The sequence below is a fragment of the Xyrauchen texanus genome, chromosome 41 (genome assembly GCF_025860055.1).
Source record: "Xyrauchen texanus isolate HMW12.3.18 chromosome 41, RBS_HiC_50CHRs, whole genome shotgun sequence".
Classification (NCBI taxonomy): Eukaryota; Metazoa; Chordata; class Actinopteri; order Cypriniformes; family Catostomidae; genus Xyrauchen; species Xyrauchen texanus.
The window spans coordinates 9,839,019-9,857,414 of NC_068316.1; the positions used below are offsets into that span (position 1 = coordinate 9,839,019).

Below are 18,396 nucleotides of genomic sequence, written 5' to 3' on the forward strand. Positions count from 1 at the left end.
CATTCACTTCCTTTTGAAGTGCCCAATTGAAACACAGATTTTTTTTTTCTTTCTTTTTTAAAAAAAAAAAAAAAAAAAAAAAGAATAGGAGGGGTAAGTCAAAATTAAATTTAGTGATAATCAATATTTTGTGAAAAATGTTGTCGACTGAGCTTAACTTGCATCGAACCAGGAATATATCACTTTAAAATAGAAATAGGCTACTGGGTACTTCTCTCTCTACAACTACTGTGCTTTCTTGAATGCTTAAACCAGACTATTAAATTGCTAAATAAGTTAAAAATGCAAATAAAGGGCAATACCAGCATTATTTATTGTTTTTACCATTTAATTGCTAAACAAAATAAAAAATAATAATAATCATTGTGTGAAAGGGGCTTTCCATCCATATCTTGAATGCATCTTGAGAAAAGCAACACTGTTATCTAACATTTAACTAACTCATAAATTATGTACATGATGACAGTTGACAGCTACCTCAAAGAATTCTTCACTTAATTACATGCCTTAGGTTTGGAGCCCTGAGAGAACTACGACAAAAAGCTTCAGCAAAGTTGAAAAGAATGCAAAGAAGTACCATAAACACTGCATGTTGTGTGTCCCAGAAGGCTACTACCCCAAAAGCAATGAATGGTGTGACGTAGAGGAAGTGCCGCCCCAGAGCAGTTTCAACAGTTCGCTCAATGAACGCGCTCGTGACGGAGCACGCTTAAATTCTGCAGGATTGTATCACGATCCGTTGCGTTGCTACACGTTAGAAAAACTGCATCTCGCCAAAGAACGAGGAAATATACGTGTACATTTACAGAGAGAGAAAAAAAGTGCTTCTACGTGAACAGACTTGGTCGCTATTTTCTCTTCCGTCTTTTCTGGGACATCGAATGTAAGTGGAATAATAAGCTGCATGCCCTTGACAAAAAAATAAAGCATTTGCTCGAACTTATTTGGTCTCGTTACGTGGAAGACATTGTGGCTGTAGGTTCACCCACCGTGGCGCACTGTAATAGAAGCGCAGAGAGTTTCAGGAGTGAAGGCGCGTCCTGTATTCAATAAGCGGACATTCCTCGCGCAGCGCTCGAGACGGGTTTGGATCTCCGTTTGAAGTTCAACCGCGCGCTTCAGAAAAGACTGTGCGCGCGATCCGTCGTCCGCACGCGCTGGAAATGCAGGTTTGGGGTGCAGACAGTTCTTGCTTTAAAGTTAAAAATAACCTTTTTAGGTTTCATATTCAATGAATGTAAAACTCCAAGATACTATTTACCTCAAAGATTGCCATATGGTGACAGAAACCACGTCTTAAGATACACTGAGCGATGTGACTTTGACATATCACGGAGCTCTTCTCAGTGAGAGACCATTTTTTTCCCGGTCATTTATAATGTCCTTTGAATAACCGACTCTTTCTTTATTTTAACTCGATTTTAAATGCGTTCAATAACGATGGCCGACGAAAATCGCTTTGACAATCGACATATTGTGGAGAAATATATAAACCACAAACTTTTAAAGAGGGGGTATGTGTGGAAATTTCAATCTTCTGGAGAGGAGGAAGATTCTCATAATAAAGGAATAGAGGACTCTTCAAACTCTGACAGGAGGCTTCAGGCTCCCTCGGCCGGAGACGGCAACAACGAATGTCTGTTACCCCACCGGGTCACTCGCTCCGACCCTCATTTGATGCTCTATCGGGCGTTACGCGAGGCTGGAGACGAGATAGAAAAGATGTTCCAACGGGAATTTGAGGAGATGTCCAACCATATGGTATTTACTCCCAGTACAGCGCAGCGCAATTTCGTGGTTGTGGCCGAGGAGCTGTTCAGGGATGGAGTGAACTGGGGTCGGATTGTGGCGTTTTTTGAGTTTGGTGGGACCATGTGCGTGGAGAGTGTTAACCGGGAGATGGCGTCCCAGGTAGATAATATTGCACGCTGGATGACAGACTACCTGAACGGGCCGCTGGAAAACTGGATCGAGGAAAATGGTGGTTGGGTAAGTTTATATCCTACAAATATCTCCTCAACTGAAGCTTAAAATCACAGCAACACAATTCCCGAGTCATCTTAAACACCAAATAGCCATCAGTATCCATGCGATGATCTTTATTTCACTTTATATCACGTTCTCAGTGGACGTTTTTATCATTAAAATGATAGTTCACACAAAAATGAAAATTCTCATGCCATCCCAGATGTGTATGACTTTCTTCTGCCGAGCACAATTTAAGATATTTAGAAGAATAGCTCCGCTCTCTAGTAATCACATTATTACAATGCAAGTAAATGGTGACCAGACCATTGAAGCTCCAAATATCAAATAAAAGCCACATAAACGTAACACATTAATATTGAAGTAATCTTTTTTTACTATAAATCTCCACTTTAACTTTCACATTACACATTTTGAAAGTGGATAGTTATAGTAAAAAGAAAGGACTTAACTATTGATCTGTTTTTCACTCACACCTATCATATCGCTTTTGAAGATATGGATTTAACCACTGGAGTCTTTTGGATTACGTTTATGTGGCCTTTATGTGATTTTTGGAGCTTTAATGGTCTGGTCACCATTCATTTGCATTGTAAGGACCAACAAGGTGATGAGATATTCTTCTAAAAATGTTTGTGTTCTGCTGAAGAAAGAAAGTCATCATACACATATGGAATTGTATGAGGGTGAGTAAATGATGAGAGAATTTTAATTTATGTTTGAAATTTGCAGTTAACGTACTGTAAATGTTGTTGACGTTCAACATACAAAGTTTAGTCAGCTTGGTTTTAGTCAGTTCAGTTAAGATGACTGTTGATAATTCAATTAAGTTTAGCCCTGCCTTCCCCTTTCATGAGTAAAAAGAAAGTTCATTTTCAATTTGACTGTCTCAAAGACATGTGTATTCTGTAGAATTAGGTTTATTATGAATTCTTAATGAGTGTCTGTTTGTAAATCATTAAATCCCAGATTTAAAGAAAATCTCTCATGGTCAAATAAAACAGACACTGTATATGACTCAGTTCTTATTATAAGGATGGAGATGCTTTCTTTGCTTTTCGAGGTCAAGCCAATGACATGAGTGCTACCCATGTCATGCTGTGATTTGCCAGTGGGACAGTTTAAAGAACATGCTCTTATTTGAGCTTTTGCCAAGGAATTCTTGAAGACACCTGGTGATTTGTCTCTGAGGAGAAATGAAAGCTGCAGCATGTGTAAAAATTGTGTATATCCAAGTACACACTAACTCCCTAGTCAAAACAAGTAAACACTTTTAATTCTTTCTTTTCTTTCCCAGAGAGTCCTTGTTTTAACATTACCCTTCATTCTCTCTGCAGTGCTTCTGTTCTGAATTATTTACGGTATAAATTGGAGCAGCCCATCATGTTGCATTGCTCCTGTATGGGTGGACTCTATCCTATTCATGCACAGCACATCATCCCAGAAACCCCTCACTACCCCAGTCCAAAGAGAGGAGGTCATCTGTTTCCCCCTCAATCATACATTAAGCATGTTTAATATTTGATAACAATTGTGAAATCATGTTCAATATAGTTTGTGAATCTTTTCACTTTTTATTGTAACAATCAGACATGTTTCTATTATATTTTGTGAGATGGTACAGTCTTCAGACTGCAGACTAGAGGTTAGCCTAGTTTCTTTGCTGTCTGGTACAGCTGTGCAGGTGGCGCAGTAGGGCCATTATTCCTGTCTGAACGAAAGATGTGCTGGGGCTGAATTAATGATGGTCATTACTCACCACATCTGCTGCAGGTTAGACTGACTCAACTGGCCTCTGATAAAGTGAGGTATAGATGAAGATTTTCATAGCAAACAAAAAAATATTCACTGTACACAAATCTGCTTTCATCCTCTATTCATGTCTGTCTTTGTAAAGTAGTTAGCCAAAGGGTCAATTGTAATTTATTTAAGGTAATAAATGGGTTTGAGTATTGCATTATAGCTGCCTAAATCAGTGTGTATATGTGCGATGTCTGAGTATGTATCAACTAGGGCTGGGCAAATTATTTTTTTTCTTATTCTTTTCTTTTTCGATGTATTTTTTATTTTTTTTAAATCTTCAAAAGCCATGGATTGATTTCTTACTCCATGCGCAACCCTCCACTACATTGAGAGGAAATCACTCGCATTTGCAAACAAATTTTGCACTATGTGACAAAAAATGTATATATAAATGGCTGGTAAATATTTTGATTTCACTCTCCAGTATTTGTGTAGTATAGTGTTTGAATATTCAGCAGTGAGATCCTTTCACTGTGTTGAGAGTAAAAGCTGTTCCATGTAACTGTATGAAAATTTCATATCACACTTATCAGTATCACGGTATTGTTAAAATGTGTTGAAAATGTACAAAAAGTACTGATACACACACTGAAATCATTTAAACAGGTTTTATATTTGAAAATCAACAAACAACAAATACAATTAGTAAACAAGGGAATAGTAAATTCAGTATAATAATAATTATTATTTTTGGTGTGGTTCCATTATTATTAACTTACACATTTTAAATGATCAAAATATGTTGGTTGGGTGACTAAACTACACAACATGTTATTACATAGCTCTCTGAATTTCTTGATTCTGGTCGCTCATCCTGAAACTCCTGCTTCTTTCTCACTCTCTCTTTTACTTACAAACACAACTAGTGCCATCATGCGTCTTATCGATTGTATTGAAAATGAAATCAGAGGACTTCAGTATTTCTATTGGACGATTGTTTTGTAGACTGCAACTGATTATAAAATCAAGTATAGGTAACATTTTAAAACATTCATCTCAAATCACTATTTCATGTTTCCATAATTATTTGGAAACCCATGTATTAGTGGTATGAATTGTATTACTGTCTTGTTTTCTTGTTGTTTGTCTTGGCTCAAAGCGATGCACTTGCTAGGAACTTTTTCTTTGCGGAAGCTTGCATTTATTACAAGTGAGATAAGAAATTATTTCAACCCAATTAATTATTGTGTCCAACTATTTACTTTTCCTCATACTTTTCCCAAAGTCATGCACTGAGCTAAAAGTGAACTTACTTGCATGCACTATAAAGTGATGAATGGTTGTCGTGATGATGACTCGCCAGATTGGACGCGTTGCCCCGTTTCGCAGCAACTTTCCTCTGGCAAACTCTGCAGACAGAGTTACCATCTTCTACTAATTTCCCCTCAGCATTCTTATAAAATCCAAAATATGACCACACTTCTGATTTGGTCTTCTTGGAAGGTTGGAAATTCTCCTGAGCGCTGTCATTGCCTTCCGCCATGTTTTCACGCTAAAAAAAACAATAATAACACCTGCTGTGCCCATGCGTCAGACTCATGCTGGGTGTGTGTGGACAGCATTTACTACAAGTTTTACAAATCACAATAATCGCACATAGTTTAAATGGTAATTAAATGTGACATGGTAATACTAACTGTCAGGTTTACCATGAAACCGGTAACAGTTTCATCCCCGCGTGTAATGGGTGTACAAAGACGAGATCCATGCAACCAGTTTGTCATTGTCTCTTTTAATACCCTTTCTGTTCTATACAGTCAGTTGTTGATCATAAAAAAACAAACAAAAATAAACATTTCATTGCAATTAGGCATAGCACAGAAGAGATAAAGCCTTTTAAGTCTCTCTCGTTAATGTGTTTATTTAAAGACTTTGTTTACAGAAATGCCGGTTTTCTTAAAGTGCAAGTACCGGTTTTTAGCACGTGTTCAGCAAATCAATGTAAATACGTGTAAATAGTACAAATTATACAATTTAACAATAAAATTTAGCAAAATAGAATATCATATTTGTTGATTAAATACGTTGATTTATTCATTTTTAAAAAGCTAAAATGTGACAAATTATGAAAAACGAATAAAATATAAATTGGAAAATTTATATTTTCATAATGTACCTAGTTAGAAGGTCCCCTGTATAATTAACAGCATTAGCTGGGATATAATTTATTTCATACGTAAGCAACAGGGACATTATAACTGAAATACAGTGGGTACGGAAAGTATTCAGACCCCCTTAAATTTTTCACTCTTTGTTATATTGCAGCCATTTGCTAAAATCATTTAAGTTAATTTTTTTTCCTCATTATTGTACACACAGCACCCCATATTGACAGAAAAACACAGAATTGTTGACATTTTTGCACATTTATTAAAAAAGAAAAACTGAAATATCACACTGTCCTAAGTATTCAGACCCTTTGTTCAGTATTTAGTAGAAGCACCCTTTTGATCTAATACAGCCATGAGTCTTTTTGGGAAAGATGCAACAAGTTTTTCACATCTGGATTTGGGTATCCTCTGCCATTCCTCCTTGCAGATCCTCTCCAGTTCTGTCAGGTTGGATGGTAAACGTTGGTGGACAGCCATTTTCAGGTCTCTCCAGAGATGCTCAATTGGGTTTAAGTCAGGGCTCTGGCTGGGAAATAATAAAATAATGTTTACCTACATTATTCACAAAGCTCAGCACTTTTGTCCAGAGACGATGAATGATTTATTTATTTCATTTTTTTTTTATGAAAAGCACATCTACAGTTTGCATTAGGATGGTTATTGCTGAGAGAATTAACTTGCTCATGAGAGGTATATACTGTATTACACTAAGTCTGTCAGCAACAGCTTTTTTAAATGTAGTATTTGTTTTGAAGTGCTGAGAGCATTTGACGTTGATGTATATACTCACACAGGGGATGTTTCCTGGTTGATTTCCTTTGTAGTGAGTTATTTTAGGGGAATCTTTATTAGGTTACAGATAAAATCCCTGTTCCTTACCATCAGAATGCTGGTGGTGTTTAGGTCTGTTCATTTGCCCATTCATCTCATTCAAAGACTGCATTAAAAATCTTTCTGTGTGGTGATTTATATTATAAGGGCTTTTATCTCGAGAACAGTAACATCAGTGGTATGGGGAGCCCGTAAAATTGTGCACCATTTGTGCGCGTTAGGAGGCAAACATCGCAAGTTTTTTTTATTTGAAAGTAATTGTGCTCTATTACTCATTGACTCACATAATGGAAGAAGAATTCGGGTTTTGGTAATTGTGCCACAATTAAGAATGTCAAGTGTTTTCTGTATTAATTTCCTCCATTAGAAAGTCCTCCAGTGTGTCAGAAGGGCTTCCCATATTCCTAAATTGGTCAGATGGCTTCACTTTTCTCTCAGAAACAAATGTCCCCTCTGCCCACTGTTAATCCTAATTTATTATCCTCCTTTTGAATTATTGTAAATCATTAATCCTTGGATAAATCCTGTCTGTGGAGAATACATGATTCAGCTGTACCGCAGTGCTCCGTCTTATTACTGTTTTTCCAGATGCCTGCAGGGATACCCCATTTACCCAGCATGCCTTTGAGACCTTTATCTTACTTCATTTGCTCTCACCAATTAAATTTATTTGAAATTCAGTTCTGAAGAATTTAAAAGATGTGTTCTGTTTGTGCTGATTGTCTTCTAAATGTTTACTCTGATACAATTATAGAGCACTCCAGACATGACAGAGCAACAAGAGACATAATTAAATTGGTTCTGTCTTATTGCCATGCTAATGTAGTTATTCTTAATGATGGAGCTAAACATGCAGCCCTGTGGCCTGGAAATGCCCGTAATTCATGATGTAAAATATAAAAAAATGCAGCCAAGTTTGAAAAGGCTCACATGAAACTGGAAAAATTACTGACATACTGTCTTGTGGTGCTTGGAAAGATTTCTGTAATCCAGTTTGGCCTTTCCTTTGACCGTTTCACTAAAAATAGCCACCTGTAGCCTGTTTACCGTGATGGTAACATTGAATAAAACAATGGAAAACCTAAATTACTTTGCCTGGCTTTCTCCCTTTTCTAGAAAGGCCCATCGTATAGATCTTGTGGATAAATATTTGCTGGAGGTAAATATCTCAATACAGAGCAACAGTACCTGCCCACTTTTTTTAGCCTTGATGGTTCCAGAAGGATCTTTCCCATTCAATTTTCCATAGGGATTTCATCTAATACGTCATAGAGTTTGAAGCCATAAGCCAAACCAACCAACTCTGAGGTGAATCCCAGCGTTACAAATTTTATTTGAAACAACAAAAATTATTTAATGAGGGAATGAACTACAATTAAATCAGATTTAAAACAATGGAAAAATATAAAATTATTGATTTAATGTTGTTAATTATAAGTATATAAACAATATATTGCTAAATAAATATACTGATATATCCAAATATATAAGTACTAGTAGGCATATAATATTTGACGGTGTAGACTCTATTGTGTCTTTCGCAGTGCGTCATGGGAGTGTGCAAATTTATTCACCAGTTAGTGTATTCTCTAATTGGTGAATAATTTTCTTTTTCTTTAGGATGTAGCTCTTCATCAGAAAATGTATCTATTAAATAGGATTATTTTAGATTAATTTGAAATAATGCGTACTAATGGTTTCAACAGAAGCTTATGCCATCAGTTACCAACCTCGGAGCTCACGGTAGGTCTCTAAAGGATTATATGTTTTCATTAATAATCAGTTCCTCTATTGAAATAAAAAAAAAAATAGATATGGAATTTTATTTCCAGAACTAGACTCTTGTGCTCTATGGAGGACAAACACTTCATCTTTTAACGACCATAGTGCTCTGTTCTCCTTTCCTCCATTTGCTAAATGAAAATATTTGCTATATGAAACTAACTAAAATATGTTGCCTTTTATCAAATAACTATGAAGAATGTCATATACCTTGAAAAATAAGTACTTTTAAAATTGTTTAGCTGCTTGTTTAATGTGTTTAACGGGCATGTTAGGTGTGTAGAATAGGTTAATTTCTTTCTTCCAAAATCTAACAGCACAGCACATCACATTAGAGCAGATGCTCAGACATTTAGGACTTCTGCTTTGCAAAATGCTTAATGAGTTTTCTCATTATTGTGGTAACCGCTTTGAGCTAGCTCATTTAGCATGCTGTTTTTTGGACTCAACAAACTGATGTTTACTCTTATCTTAATTGCCATGTTACTAATCTGTTGAGGTACATAAAGATGGAGTTTTGTTTGTTTGTTGAATTTAAATAAAATGTAATTCTTTTGTAGGTAATCTACATAGCTGTGGGGAGTTGCTAATGGACACGTTAGCCAGCCTACTAAAGCACAACATTTGTTTAATAATCTCTCTTTAAACTTTGAAAGACATTCATTCAGTCAGTAGTTTATATTAGGATCAACATAAAATGTTAAAATTTATTGTAGTTTTACCATTTTCAATACTTCCATGAAGTAGCCTGGCATATATTGTGTACTGTTTAAATCCAGCTCCTACTCAGACAATTAAATCAGTCTGCCTGTGTTAACATTTGTTTAGACAGGCTACAATTTCACAGGTGTTCACCCACACAACACATACCTGCAGTTCATTACAGGTTTCTTGCTGTGTACAGTACACTTCTGATTCTGATGCCTTAGAGGTACATTTGACCCCACCTGGGTCTTTTGTTGGCGGGTGTTACGTCTTGGGCGTTTACAGTGAGAGTCAAAGAACTTCAAAAGCTCCACCATCGCTCAGGTATACATTTTTCCTGAGCATGTGCCTCATGCAGCCCTTTCAAGTGACATTGTTTATGAAAGTGATATCGACACGAAAGGCAGGCCGTGAAAAAAAAAAAATCCAGTCAAAAATAGAGTGCAAAGAAAATACTTTTTCTTTTTTTTTTTTTTTTGACATTCTATTGAAAATGGCTTCAAACAGACCTGCTGTGTATTTTACTGTTGCCATGTCCTACATCTGTGCTTATGAAGGAGCCAGGAAAGGTTGCAGAAGAAAAGAAAATTGTGATTAAAAGAAAAAGTAAATGGAGGAGGCAGATAAAAGACAGCAGGAATGATGAAAAACTGTAGAATAGGTTGCCAGGATTGATAAAGGGTAAAGAGTATGTTTTGTTATTGAAGCTTCCTGCCCAGCTGCTGTCAGGTGGGTATGGTTGTGTATCCTGCTCCTGGGGGAAAGTTAGGGCTACAAGGGCTGTTCTGATTGGCTGTCAGAGTGCTGCATGTTGCCACTGACCTCAAGTCAAACATTCTGCTGGGTGTGTCTGGAACCAGGCCTGATGTTTGTTGGAGATTAACTGTTTTAGAGATGGGAAAATAAGGATTACCTTCCAGGTGTGGTCTAATGTCGGTGTTCTCTCAAGTGTTGAGAATTTGGTTTCTATACACCAAGATGCACAAAAGTCACTTAATTATATAATAAGACAGAAGCGAATCATCTCACAAAATTATTAAAAATAAGCCACTTGAAAAGGTAGGTTTACCTTTTGCCTCTATAGTGTCCTTCTAAATGCTGAGGCTTACAAACTAGAGAACAAATAGGATGTGAAAGGTGAGTTAAGCAATGAGGCAGAACATCATGGGAAAATACCTAGTTGAATTTTAGTTTAAAGAACACCAAAACATCATCTGTAATCCCTCATCAATCTCTCACTTTTATTCACTGAAACACACAGTGAGTCATTAACAGAAAAACTTAAATGTTTCAGCCACTTATGTTATTAGTCATTGGTTTCCCTGAAGAGGTGACAGACTCACAGAGAAAGTTTTAGGGACACCCCCTTGTTTCTCTATTGGTTCCCTCCATACACACAATTGATGCGCTGGCTGTTTGTTTAAATTTTTTTTTTTTTTTATAATTTTTGTTTTGTTTTTTTTTTTCCAGCGGATCCAGTTAAGGTGATGGTTATCTAAAACAAAAAAACAAAGTTTATTGACAAACTTTATTCATAATGACAAGTTTAATTGCTTTTTTAAACACCAAATTTACATTTTAAATTGAAAGATCCCAAAGAAAGTAACTTTGAAAAGAATATAAAAATCTATGGATGGTTTCACATATAGCACGTTTTAAGTTAACCAAACCCAGTTCAGTTAAAGTGAACCAAAAAGGAAACCAGCTGCAAATTACCTCAGCACTTTTGGTGTTCACAATGTAAGTGGACTTAAAAGAGGACCCAGTTTCTTTTTTGGTCCTCTTCACATTAATGTGGTCTCAGACCCATTGTTGTTCACACCACAGCTCCTTAAGTACCCAGACCCCATTGCAGCTATAGGGCAATTATGAAATTTGGATGACAATTATTTTTCCTAAATAATTGTGATTTATTATGATAAGCAATTTTCATATAAATTGTCATACTTCTTAAGGTGTATGTATGCTTATGACAGATAGGCCTTCACCATAAGTAGTAATTTATTGAAATTAACTTGAAATCGTATAATAAAGTGGAGCTATATGATTACTTTTAAGGCTTTAAAAAAATATTGAATTTTTCATAAAAACTTATTGCACAGGGATAGAATTTCTCTATCCCTGTGCAATAATTTATGAAAAATTCAATATTTTTGTCATATAATTTATGAAACCCAGACAACACTGCCAATTATATTACATTATGTATTAGTAATAATGTATACTGTATTTCTGACCTAAATTCTTCACTATCTCACATTATGTTAAGGCTCTCCGATAAAACCTACAAGCCCTTATTTTGCAAGAAGGAAAACATTTGAAATTCTATGTGCATTTGAAAATGTTTCTTTATCTATCATCTCAGGAGTAATGGAGCAAGCGAGGGTCTCTTGCGTGTCATTTACATTGTGTGTATGAGCCAAGAACATTTGCCACTGCACAAATAAAATGAAAGTGAAACTATCCTCACTTGTATTTTACCATCAATAGACGGTATGCCCATCAGAGCACTTTAAAGTGGTTAATCTTAATGCACCGCTCTGCTCTGAATGCGGCCGGTCCATTCATTGAAGTTGCTCAAATGATACAACAAGATTGGAATATGAGACACAAATCACATCATGATAATCATGGTAAATCTATATTCATTTAAAAATCCCATATATGGACAGTAAATTGTGACTGGAATATGAAGTATGTAATGCAGGTATGGCAAGCTACGAGGTACTTATGTCATAAAATACAAAGCGGACTGGCACCTCTTCGCTTTCACATCGTACAAATCGCTGGCTGTGTCTCGTTTTGAAGGCTGCGTCCTCTGGAGGTCGCATTTGTCAGCAGCATACGTCATCGAAGCGGTCTTGTTTCATAAAAGTGAGTAGGACACTCCGAATGCAGCCTTCGAATGTGATATTCGTTCATGGGAATTTGGAGTATGCGTGAGGTGTATCCTTCGTGGGCACTCACAACCCACGATTCTTTGCTTCAACAGAAATATCTAAAAAAAACATTACGCCAATTTGCCTGTGAAAAGGATGTTCAAACGGAAGTAATGTTAATTCCCAAGTTGAAATACCACAGTAGACAGGTGCAGAGTATATAATATGTATAATTATATTAATATATAATTCAAATGAAGTATTATAGTCTAAAAGCACACCTGTAAAATCTATTTTCTTTTCTCTTTACATCATTATAACTCTTCTTAAATTTACCTCATATATTCCCTTCTAAAGGGACTTCCTTCCTTTGTCACTCAAAGTGATCGCGCTTGTTAAAGAGTGGCATGCTGTCATGGCAACCATGATACGTTCTGTTTCCGTTTGTCCTTTGAAGGCCGTCTCATTTACATGAGGCTGGTTTAAAGGAGGACTGTAGAGCGGAGCCGGGCTGGAACAACGCACACCCGGTCCCCAATCAGCCTGATGGGGCGCGCGAGGGATAAAGGTGGCCGGTGACAACGGTTCAAGAGAGAGAGAATGACATGGAGCTGCTCTGTGTTTATGTTTGTGTGTTTTTCTTTCAGTTTATTATTAAAACTATTATTTATATTGCCAAGCCGGTTCTCGCCTCCTCCTTGCCCATTAACTGCTTTACAAGGACGCTCGGTGTACTGCAGCCTTCAAAGGACGCTTCCTAGCTAGCAAGCAGCCTTCCAAATGAAACACAGTTAATCAAACCACAAACAGACCTTTTGGGGGGGGGTCTAAGACCACTTGGGGTGTTCACATATACAAGTTATACTGCTCTGAGAGCACTTGGAGTGCTCAAACTAACTAGTTGTGAAAATGCCTTAAGAAACTCATTAAACGGTTAAATAAATACACAAATAATAAAATAAATAAACATTAAATAATTTAATATTTTAAAATAAATATAACATCAAGTGGTTTTAGAAAGGGGGTAAAAGATCAGATGCTTTCCTCCTCCTTGAGTAATTCTTCTCATCCACACTTATGACCCTCTCTGGTAAGTGTCCATGATAACATAACCATGTATGTTAATTATTACAGTATACCATATTACCAAATATGTCCATATTACAATGTCTAGTTCCATGTCAACTCAAGTAAGTCTCATTCATCCTAATGGTGGATGCACTCTGATGATGGCGAATCAATTGTGTTTGTGGAATCTTATTTGTTTGAATGAGCTGACTTGTGATTGATCAAAGTGATGGTGCTGGCTGATCAGACAGGCTTTTGAAATGCTAAAATTTTGATTTTGACTTTCCTTACCCTTTGATATGTGCCTTTAATTTTTAAATCGGCTTTTCTTTCAACCAATCTTTTTTTTTCTTTGCATAGATACTGTGGAATATAGGAACAAAGACAAAGGATGTAGGAAAAATTACATGGATGTGTGCCAAAATATATGGTCTTAATTCCTGGGTTGGGGCATCTGTCTGGCCTGATGGATTCAGGAGGCGAGTGCCCCATCACCCCCAGCACATTAGATTAATGATGGGATCATTATCTACTCAAGAGAGCAGTATTAATGTACACAAAAACATGGTACACAGTAGGAGAGGACTGTGCCAGTCTGCTTCATACTGCTCACACACATCTGCAAATATTTGCAACCTGCTGTCTCAGCAAGGCCATCTTTTACTAAAGTTATCGACACAAATCAACTTAAAGTATCTTAATCCACATTCAGGACCTCTGGTGCATCCTCTGGCTACAAGATTGGGGATAAACATTCTGTCACCTGTTTGCCTAAGAGGAGCTTTTTCCCCTCTGTAGATTTGTAATCATTCGCCTGGCATGCATAGGGAAATCCGATTTATTTTTTAGGGGAAAAACAACTGGCAGAATAGTGCTCTCCTATAAATTGCAACTGATTCAACCTCCCACACGAAAGTTGTCAGCCTTATCCACATGACAGTTGGCTCATAGGAACCTTTTGCAATAAATCCACATTTGTATGTCTGCCAACTGAAAGAACACATACAAATGTGTGACATACACAGTGCACTAAAACACACAGACAAAGGCACAAGAATGATTAACAAAAGGTTCCCACTTGCTTCGACTTGAAGATGTTACAACGCAAACACAGATTGGAGTCTTGAGGAAGAGATGAAAAGACAGATGCTTTTACTACAATGCTAAAGATGGCTCACTTTTGCTGCTGTGGTTTTAAAGTATAGTTCACAGGAAAACGAAAATAAAGGCATCATCTACTCACCCACAGGTTGTTCCAAACTTGTAAGTTTCTTCATCTTTGGAACAAAAAAGGAGATGTTAGAAAGAATGTTAGCCTAGCTTAGTAAGGGTTTTGTGCTTCTGTTCTTTCATGCTCTACTGGCACAGGAGGGTTTGAAAATTAGTGAGGTCCACTGTGAGGTGTCAAGACTTTTACCAAAATGACACCTACAAATGCATTGGATTCTATAGGCTACATAAAAATTAAAGGACAGAAACCGATAATAATACTGAGATAATTTTTTAATCGCAAATGCAGTTAACAATATCAATACTGAATTTCTTTCACATAGAAATGCACATTTGACAATAAAGCATTGATTTTGAGTTGGGCAGCAAAATGTACTCGTATTAACTACAGAAAAACAAATAACTAATTTATCTAGGGCTATGTTAACTCTGTTACTTATGAATATTATCCAAAACAATCAATTGTTTTCCTTTTTCCAGACTCATAATTATTTAAAGGTGCACTCAGTAATATTTCTCCTTTATAAAAAGATTTACCCTTAAAGAAATTAATTATAATTTTGAAACATATGTATAAAATCATGACCACTCACTTATCAGTGACCTTATAAAAGCTGTTTTATGCTACATTGGGCAGGGGTGCCCTCATGGTGGCTGCCATTTTAGAATCACATGACCAGCTGAATACTACTCATTTAAACTCAGTAACAGTCTTCTTCTTAGAAACTTTAACTCTTGGATTAAATTAGTCATGGTTGAATATGAATAGTTAATTTCTACAATGGCATCTGTTACTGAATACTATTGATTTTGAATGGTGCTGCATCCACACCACTAGGTGTCACTGTAAGTCCAAGAAGACATGAGCAAAAAGTTACTGAGTGTACCTTTTTAATTCACCTTTTTTTAAAGTTCATTAGAACTGAACAGTTCAACTGAAGGAGAAAATGTCATAACATCATTAATTCCTGAGTGTCCAGGCTTTAAATCTTTTTGTTCAATTCTGCTTTGTAGTTGCCTTCATGACAATTTTCCATTGTTCGTGCATAGTATCCAGAGATCATAGTATCATGATAATCACAGGTAAAAAAAATAAAAATAAAATCACCATGATTGGATGCAATTATGATTTAAAAAAAAAAATCAATGTAATTTGTAATGAAAAACAATATCCTAAACACATGTAGAAATATAAAAACAACCTCCATAAAAGTGACTTTTATTACCCTAATATACAATAATTAATATTTTTTTTTTGGCTAATAATATTAACATTTATTACACATATATATATACACTATTTCTGGCAAAATATGATAGTTACTACTACAGTTAATGTTACTACAGTAAATGTCAGGTATATTTTTTATAAGGGTGCAATTACGTTGTGAATGAAACTATGTTTTCCTGTTTACCTCGTCAATGTAGTTTAATATCATGGGCTGTTTAATCTTGTTTCAACTAGCTTCAGCACAGAGCCTGTAAGTGTCCCATATCAGATGGGTTTATAACAGAGTTCTATGTCAAATTCAAATGGGTTTGTTGGCGACTCGCACTGTGTTATCCTCGAGACAGCAAGCACAGAGCAGGTTTGTCAGATTATTGAGATCGGTCCTGCTTTAATTCTGCTTTGCCCAGCAAATGCGCTGCGCAGCTTCAGGTAGTGCCATTTCGTCACACTCTTGTAGTATTTGTGGACACTAAAGAATCCAGCCAACTGTCTAAACTTAATTATACATGCATGCAGACACTCAAAGGAATTTTCAACCACTTATTTGTAATTTTTTATTCAGTTGTACAAAGCATCAAAATGTATTTTTGACCTCATAGCTGGTTACGGCCATGGCTAGCACTTCTTTGATGCTCATCCCTCTTTCAGTTTTCAGTCATTTGTTTTCTTGTTGTCATTAGAGTGACTGAAATGTAATGTTCTGAAGATTTTAATCCAAAATCAATCTTTATTTAGCTATTTTGTTGGACTCCCCCTCTTCTCAGGTATTAAAGAATTTACACTGATCTTCCTCGCTGTACTGAGGGAGTAGTTTTACTCAAGGACTCCCTATCGGACTGAAGAATTTGAGGCACTCTTTTGTCTCCCAGTGCTTGTTTGGCATAAGTGTGGCTTAGCATGCTCAACAATGCAACGCTCTTGTCTCCTCCTTTGTCTGGAGGGAACATGATTCTTGGTGGCTTTTAAGCAGTTAAGAGCTGAAGCCAAGTATTTCCCCCTCTTGGTACCTCTAGGTCAGCCCTGTCCGTCGCTTGCCATCTGCTTCTTGGTTTGCTCTAGGCATTGCAGACCCTGTTGATCTCCCCCCTATCCCACGAAACCAACCGTCCAGCAGTCAATGTTCACAAAAACATGCCCTTTTTATACGTGTCCTCACTAAGGAACTCTCACAGGGCATTGAACTGCTAAAATGGCATCTAGCAGCGTGTCCACCTCTCACCCACATGGTCCCTACACACTGCTTAGTCTAAAGTGTTATTTATTTATTTTTTTCTCTCTCTCTCTGCTGATATGTGTGATAGCTCGGTCTGATCCTTGGACATCCTCTTGTTTCGGGTTTATAGAATAGAGTATCATTCGCACAATGCTTTTCCAAGGAACCGCTTCTGAATGCTAACAAGATGTTTTTTCAACATAGGGTAAAGTTTGAGCAGTGCTGGGTCCAGATATGGCAGAATCAAAGCTTAGATAAGTCAAACACTAATTATGTATTTTAGGTTCATCTGATGTGGGTTGAATTATTCATAAACATGCAGAAAGAGGCAGTCTCTGCCTGTTAACATTATACGCAGTCTGCCTTTAAGTTTAAGACTCTCATTAAGGCTTGTTGAGTTGGAAACAGCTCGTTTAACACATAGAATTCTCTGTTCAGTGAGATTTGTATTCCTTACAGGGGCCTCCACATGACACATGACAGATTTGCCATTTTTGTTGAAGTCTATGGAGTGAAGCGTTTCATCAAGCATTGTAATGCTCCGCTCAACAATTTAAACATTCACCCTGCTAATTTTTGAAACTGCAGCCAATTATTACTGGACAATTCAGATGTCATCATTATCTAGGCAATGCCACGCTAAAATCAAAACAAAACTTTTTCTGCAGCTGTAGCTGGTTGACGTTAGCATTGAGCATTGTGCTGACAAGTCATATGGAATCCCCTCAAATAAATTCTGGGTTTGATACAAGTTAACTTAATCAACATAATTTGTGGCATAATATTGATAACCACAAAAACATTTTTGACTCGCCTCTCCTTTTCTTTAAAAAAGCAAAAATCTGGGTTCCAGTGAGGCACTTACAATGGAAGAGAATTGGGCCAATGCGTAAACGTTAAAATAGGCAAGGCAAGTTTATTTATATAGCACTTGGCTTTGGCTTTACATATACATTTGAAAGAAAATACTAGATACAAAAATAAATAAATAAAAATCAATCAAGAAAACAAAATAAGAATGAAATGTAATAAAATAAATTTCAATGCAATTAAAGTTATATAAAAATTTAATAAAAATAATAAAATAGAATAATTAAAATGAAAGAGAGACAAAAGCAAAACGATAAAGTGAAATGAATAAGTGCAGCACAATGCTCAGTCAGAAAATGCACAGCTAAACAGAAGTGTATTCAGTCTGGATTTAAATGTGGCTACTGTTGGGGCTCATCTACATCCTCTTCTGGAAGCTGGTTATAGAATGAATGCAAGTGCTTTTTGTAAAATGATAAGCTTCAAATTTCTGCACTTAAAACCTTCAAAAATTTGCCCCATTCACTTCCATTTTAACAGCAGTTCTCACTTTAACTTTGATTTTTGTTTTTTTTATATAAGAAAAAGACGGACAAGTCAAAATTACTTTTTTTCACTGCATTATGCAACAAATGCTGTCGATTGAGATTGACTTGTATTGAACCCAGAATATTCCTTTAAATTTGACTTGCTCTGGGTCTGGACCTGGGGGATCAGTCAATTAATGGGTTGATTTGCATTCCAAAG

At 36.4% G+C, this 18,396-nt stretch overlaps 1 protein-coding gene across 2 annotated transcripts in view; it reads left to right on the forward strand.

Moving 5' to 3' along the window:
* Positions 1 to 430: 430 nt before the first annotated feature.
* Positions 431 to 18,396, forward strand: part of bcl2a (BCL2 apoptosis regulator a) — a 166,004-nt gene continuing 148,038 nt past the window's right edge. For both annotated transcript variants that reach the window (XM_052113832.1, XM_052113831.1), the window contains exon 1: positions 431 to 1,989. In XM_052113832.1, the coding sequence (XP_051969792.1) occupies positions 1,426 to 1,989 (564 nt within the window). In that variant the 5' untranslated portion in view covers positions 431 to 1,425. The remainder of the gene's footprint in view (positions 1,990 to 18,396) is intronic.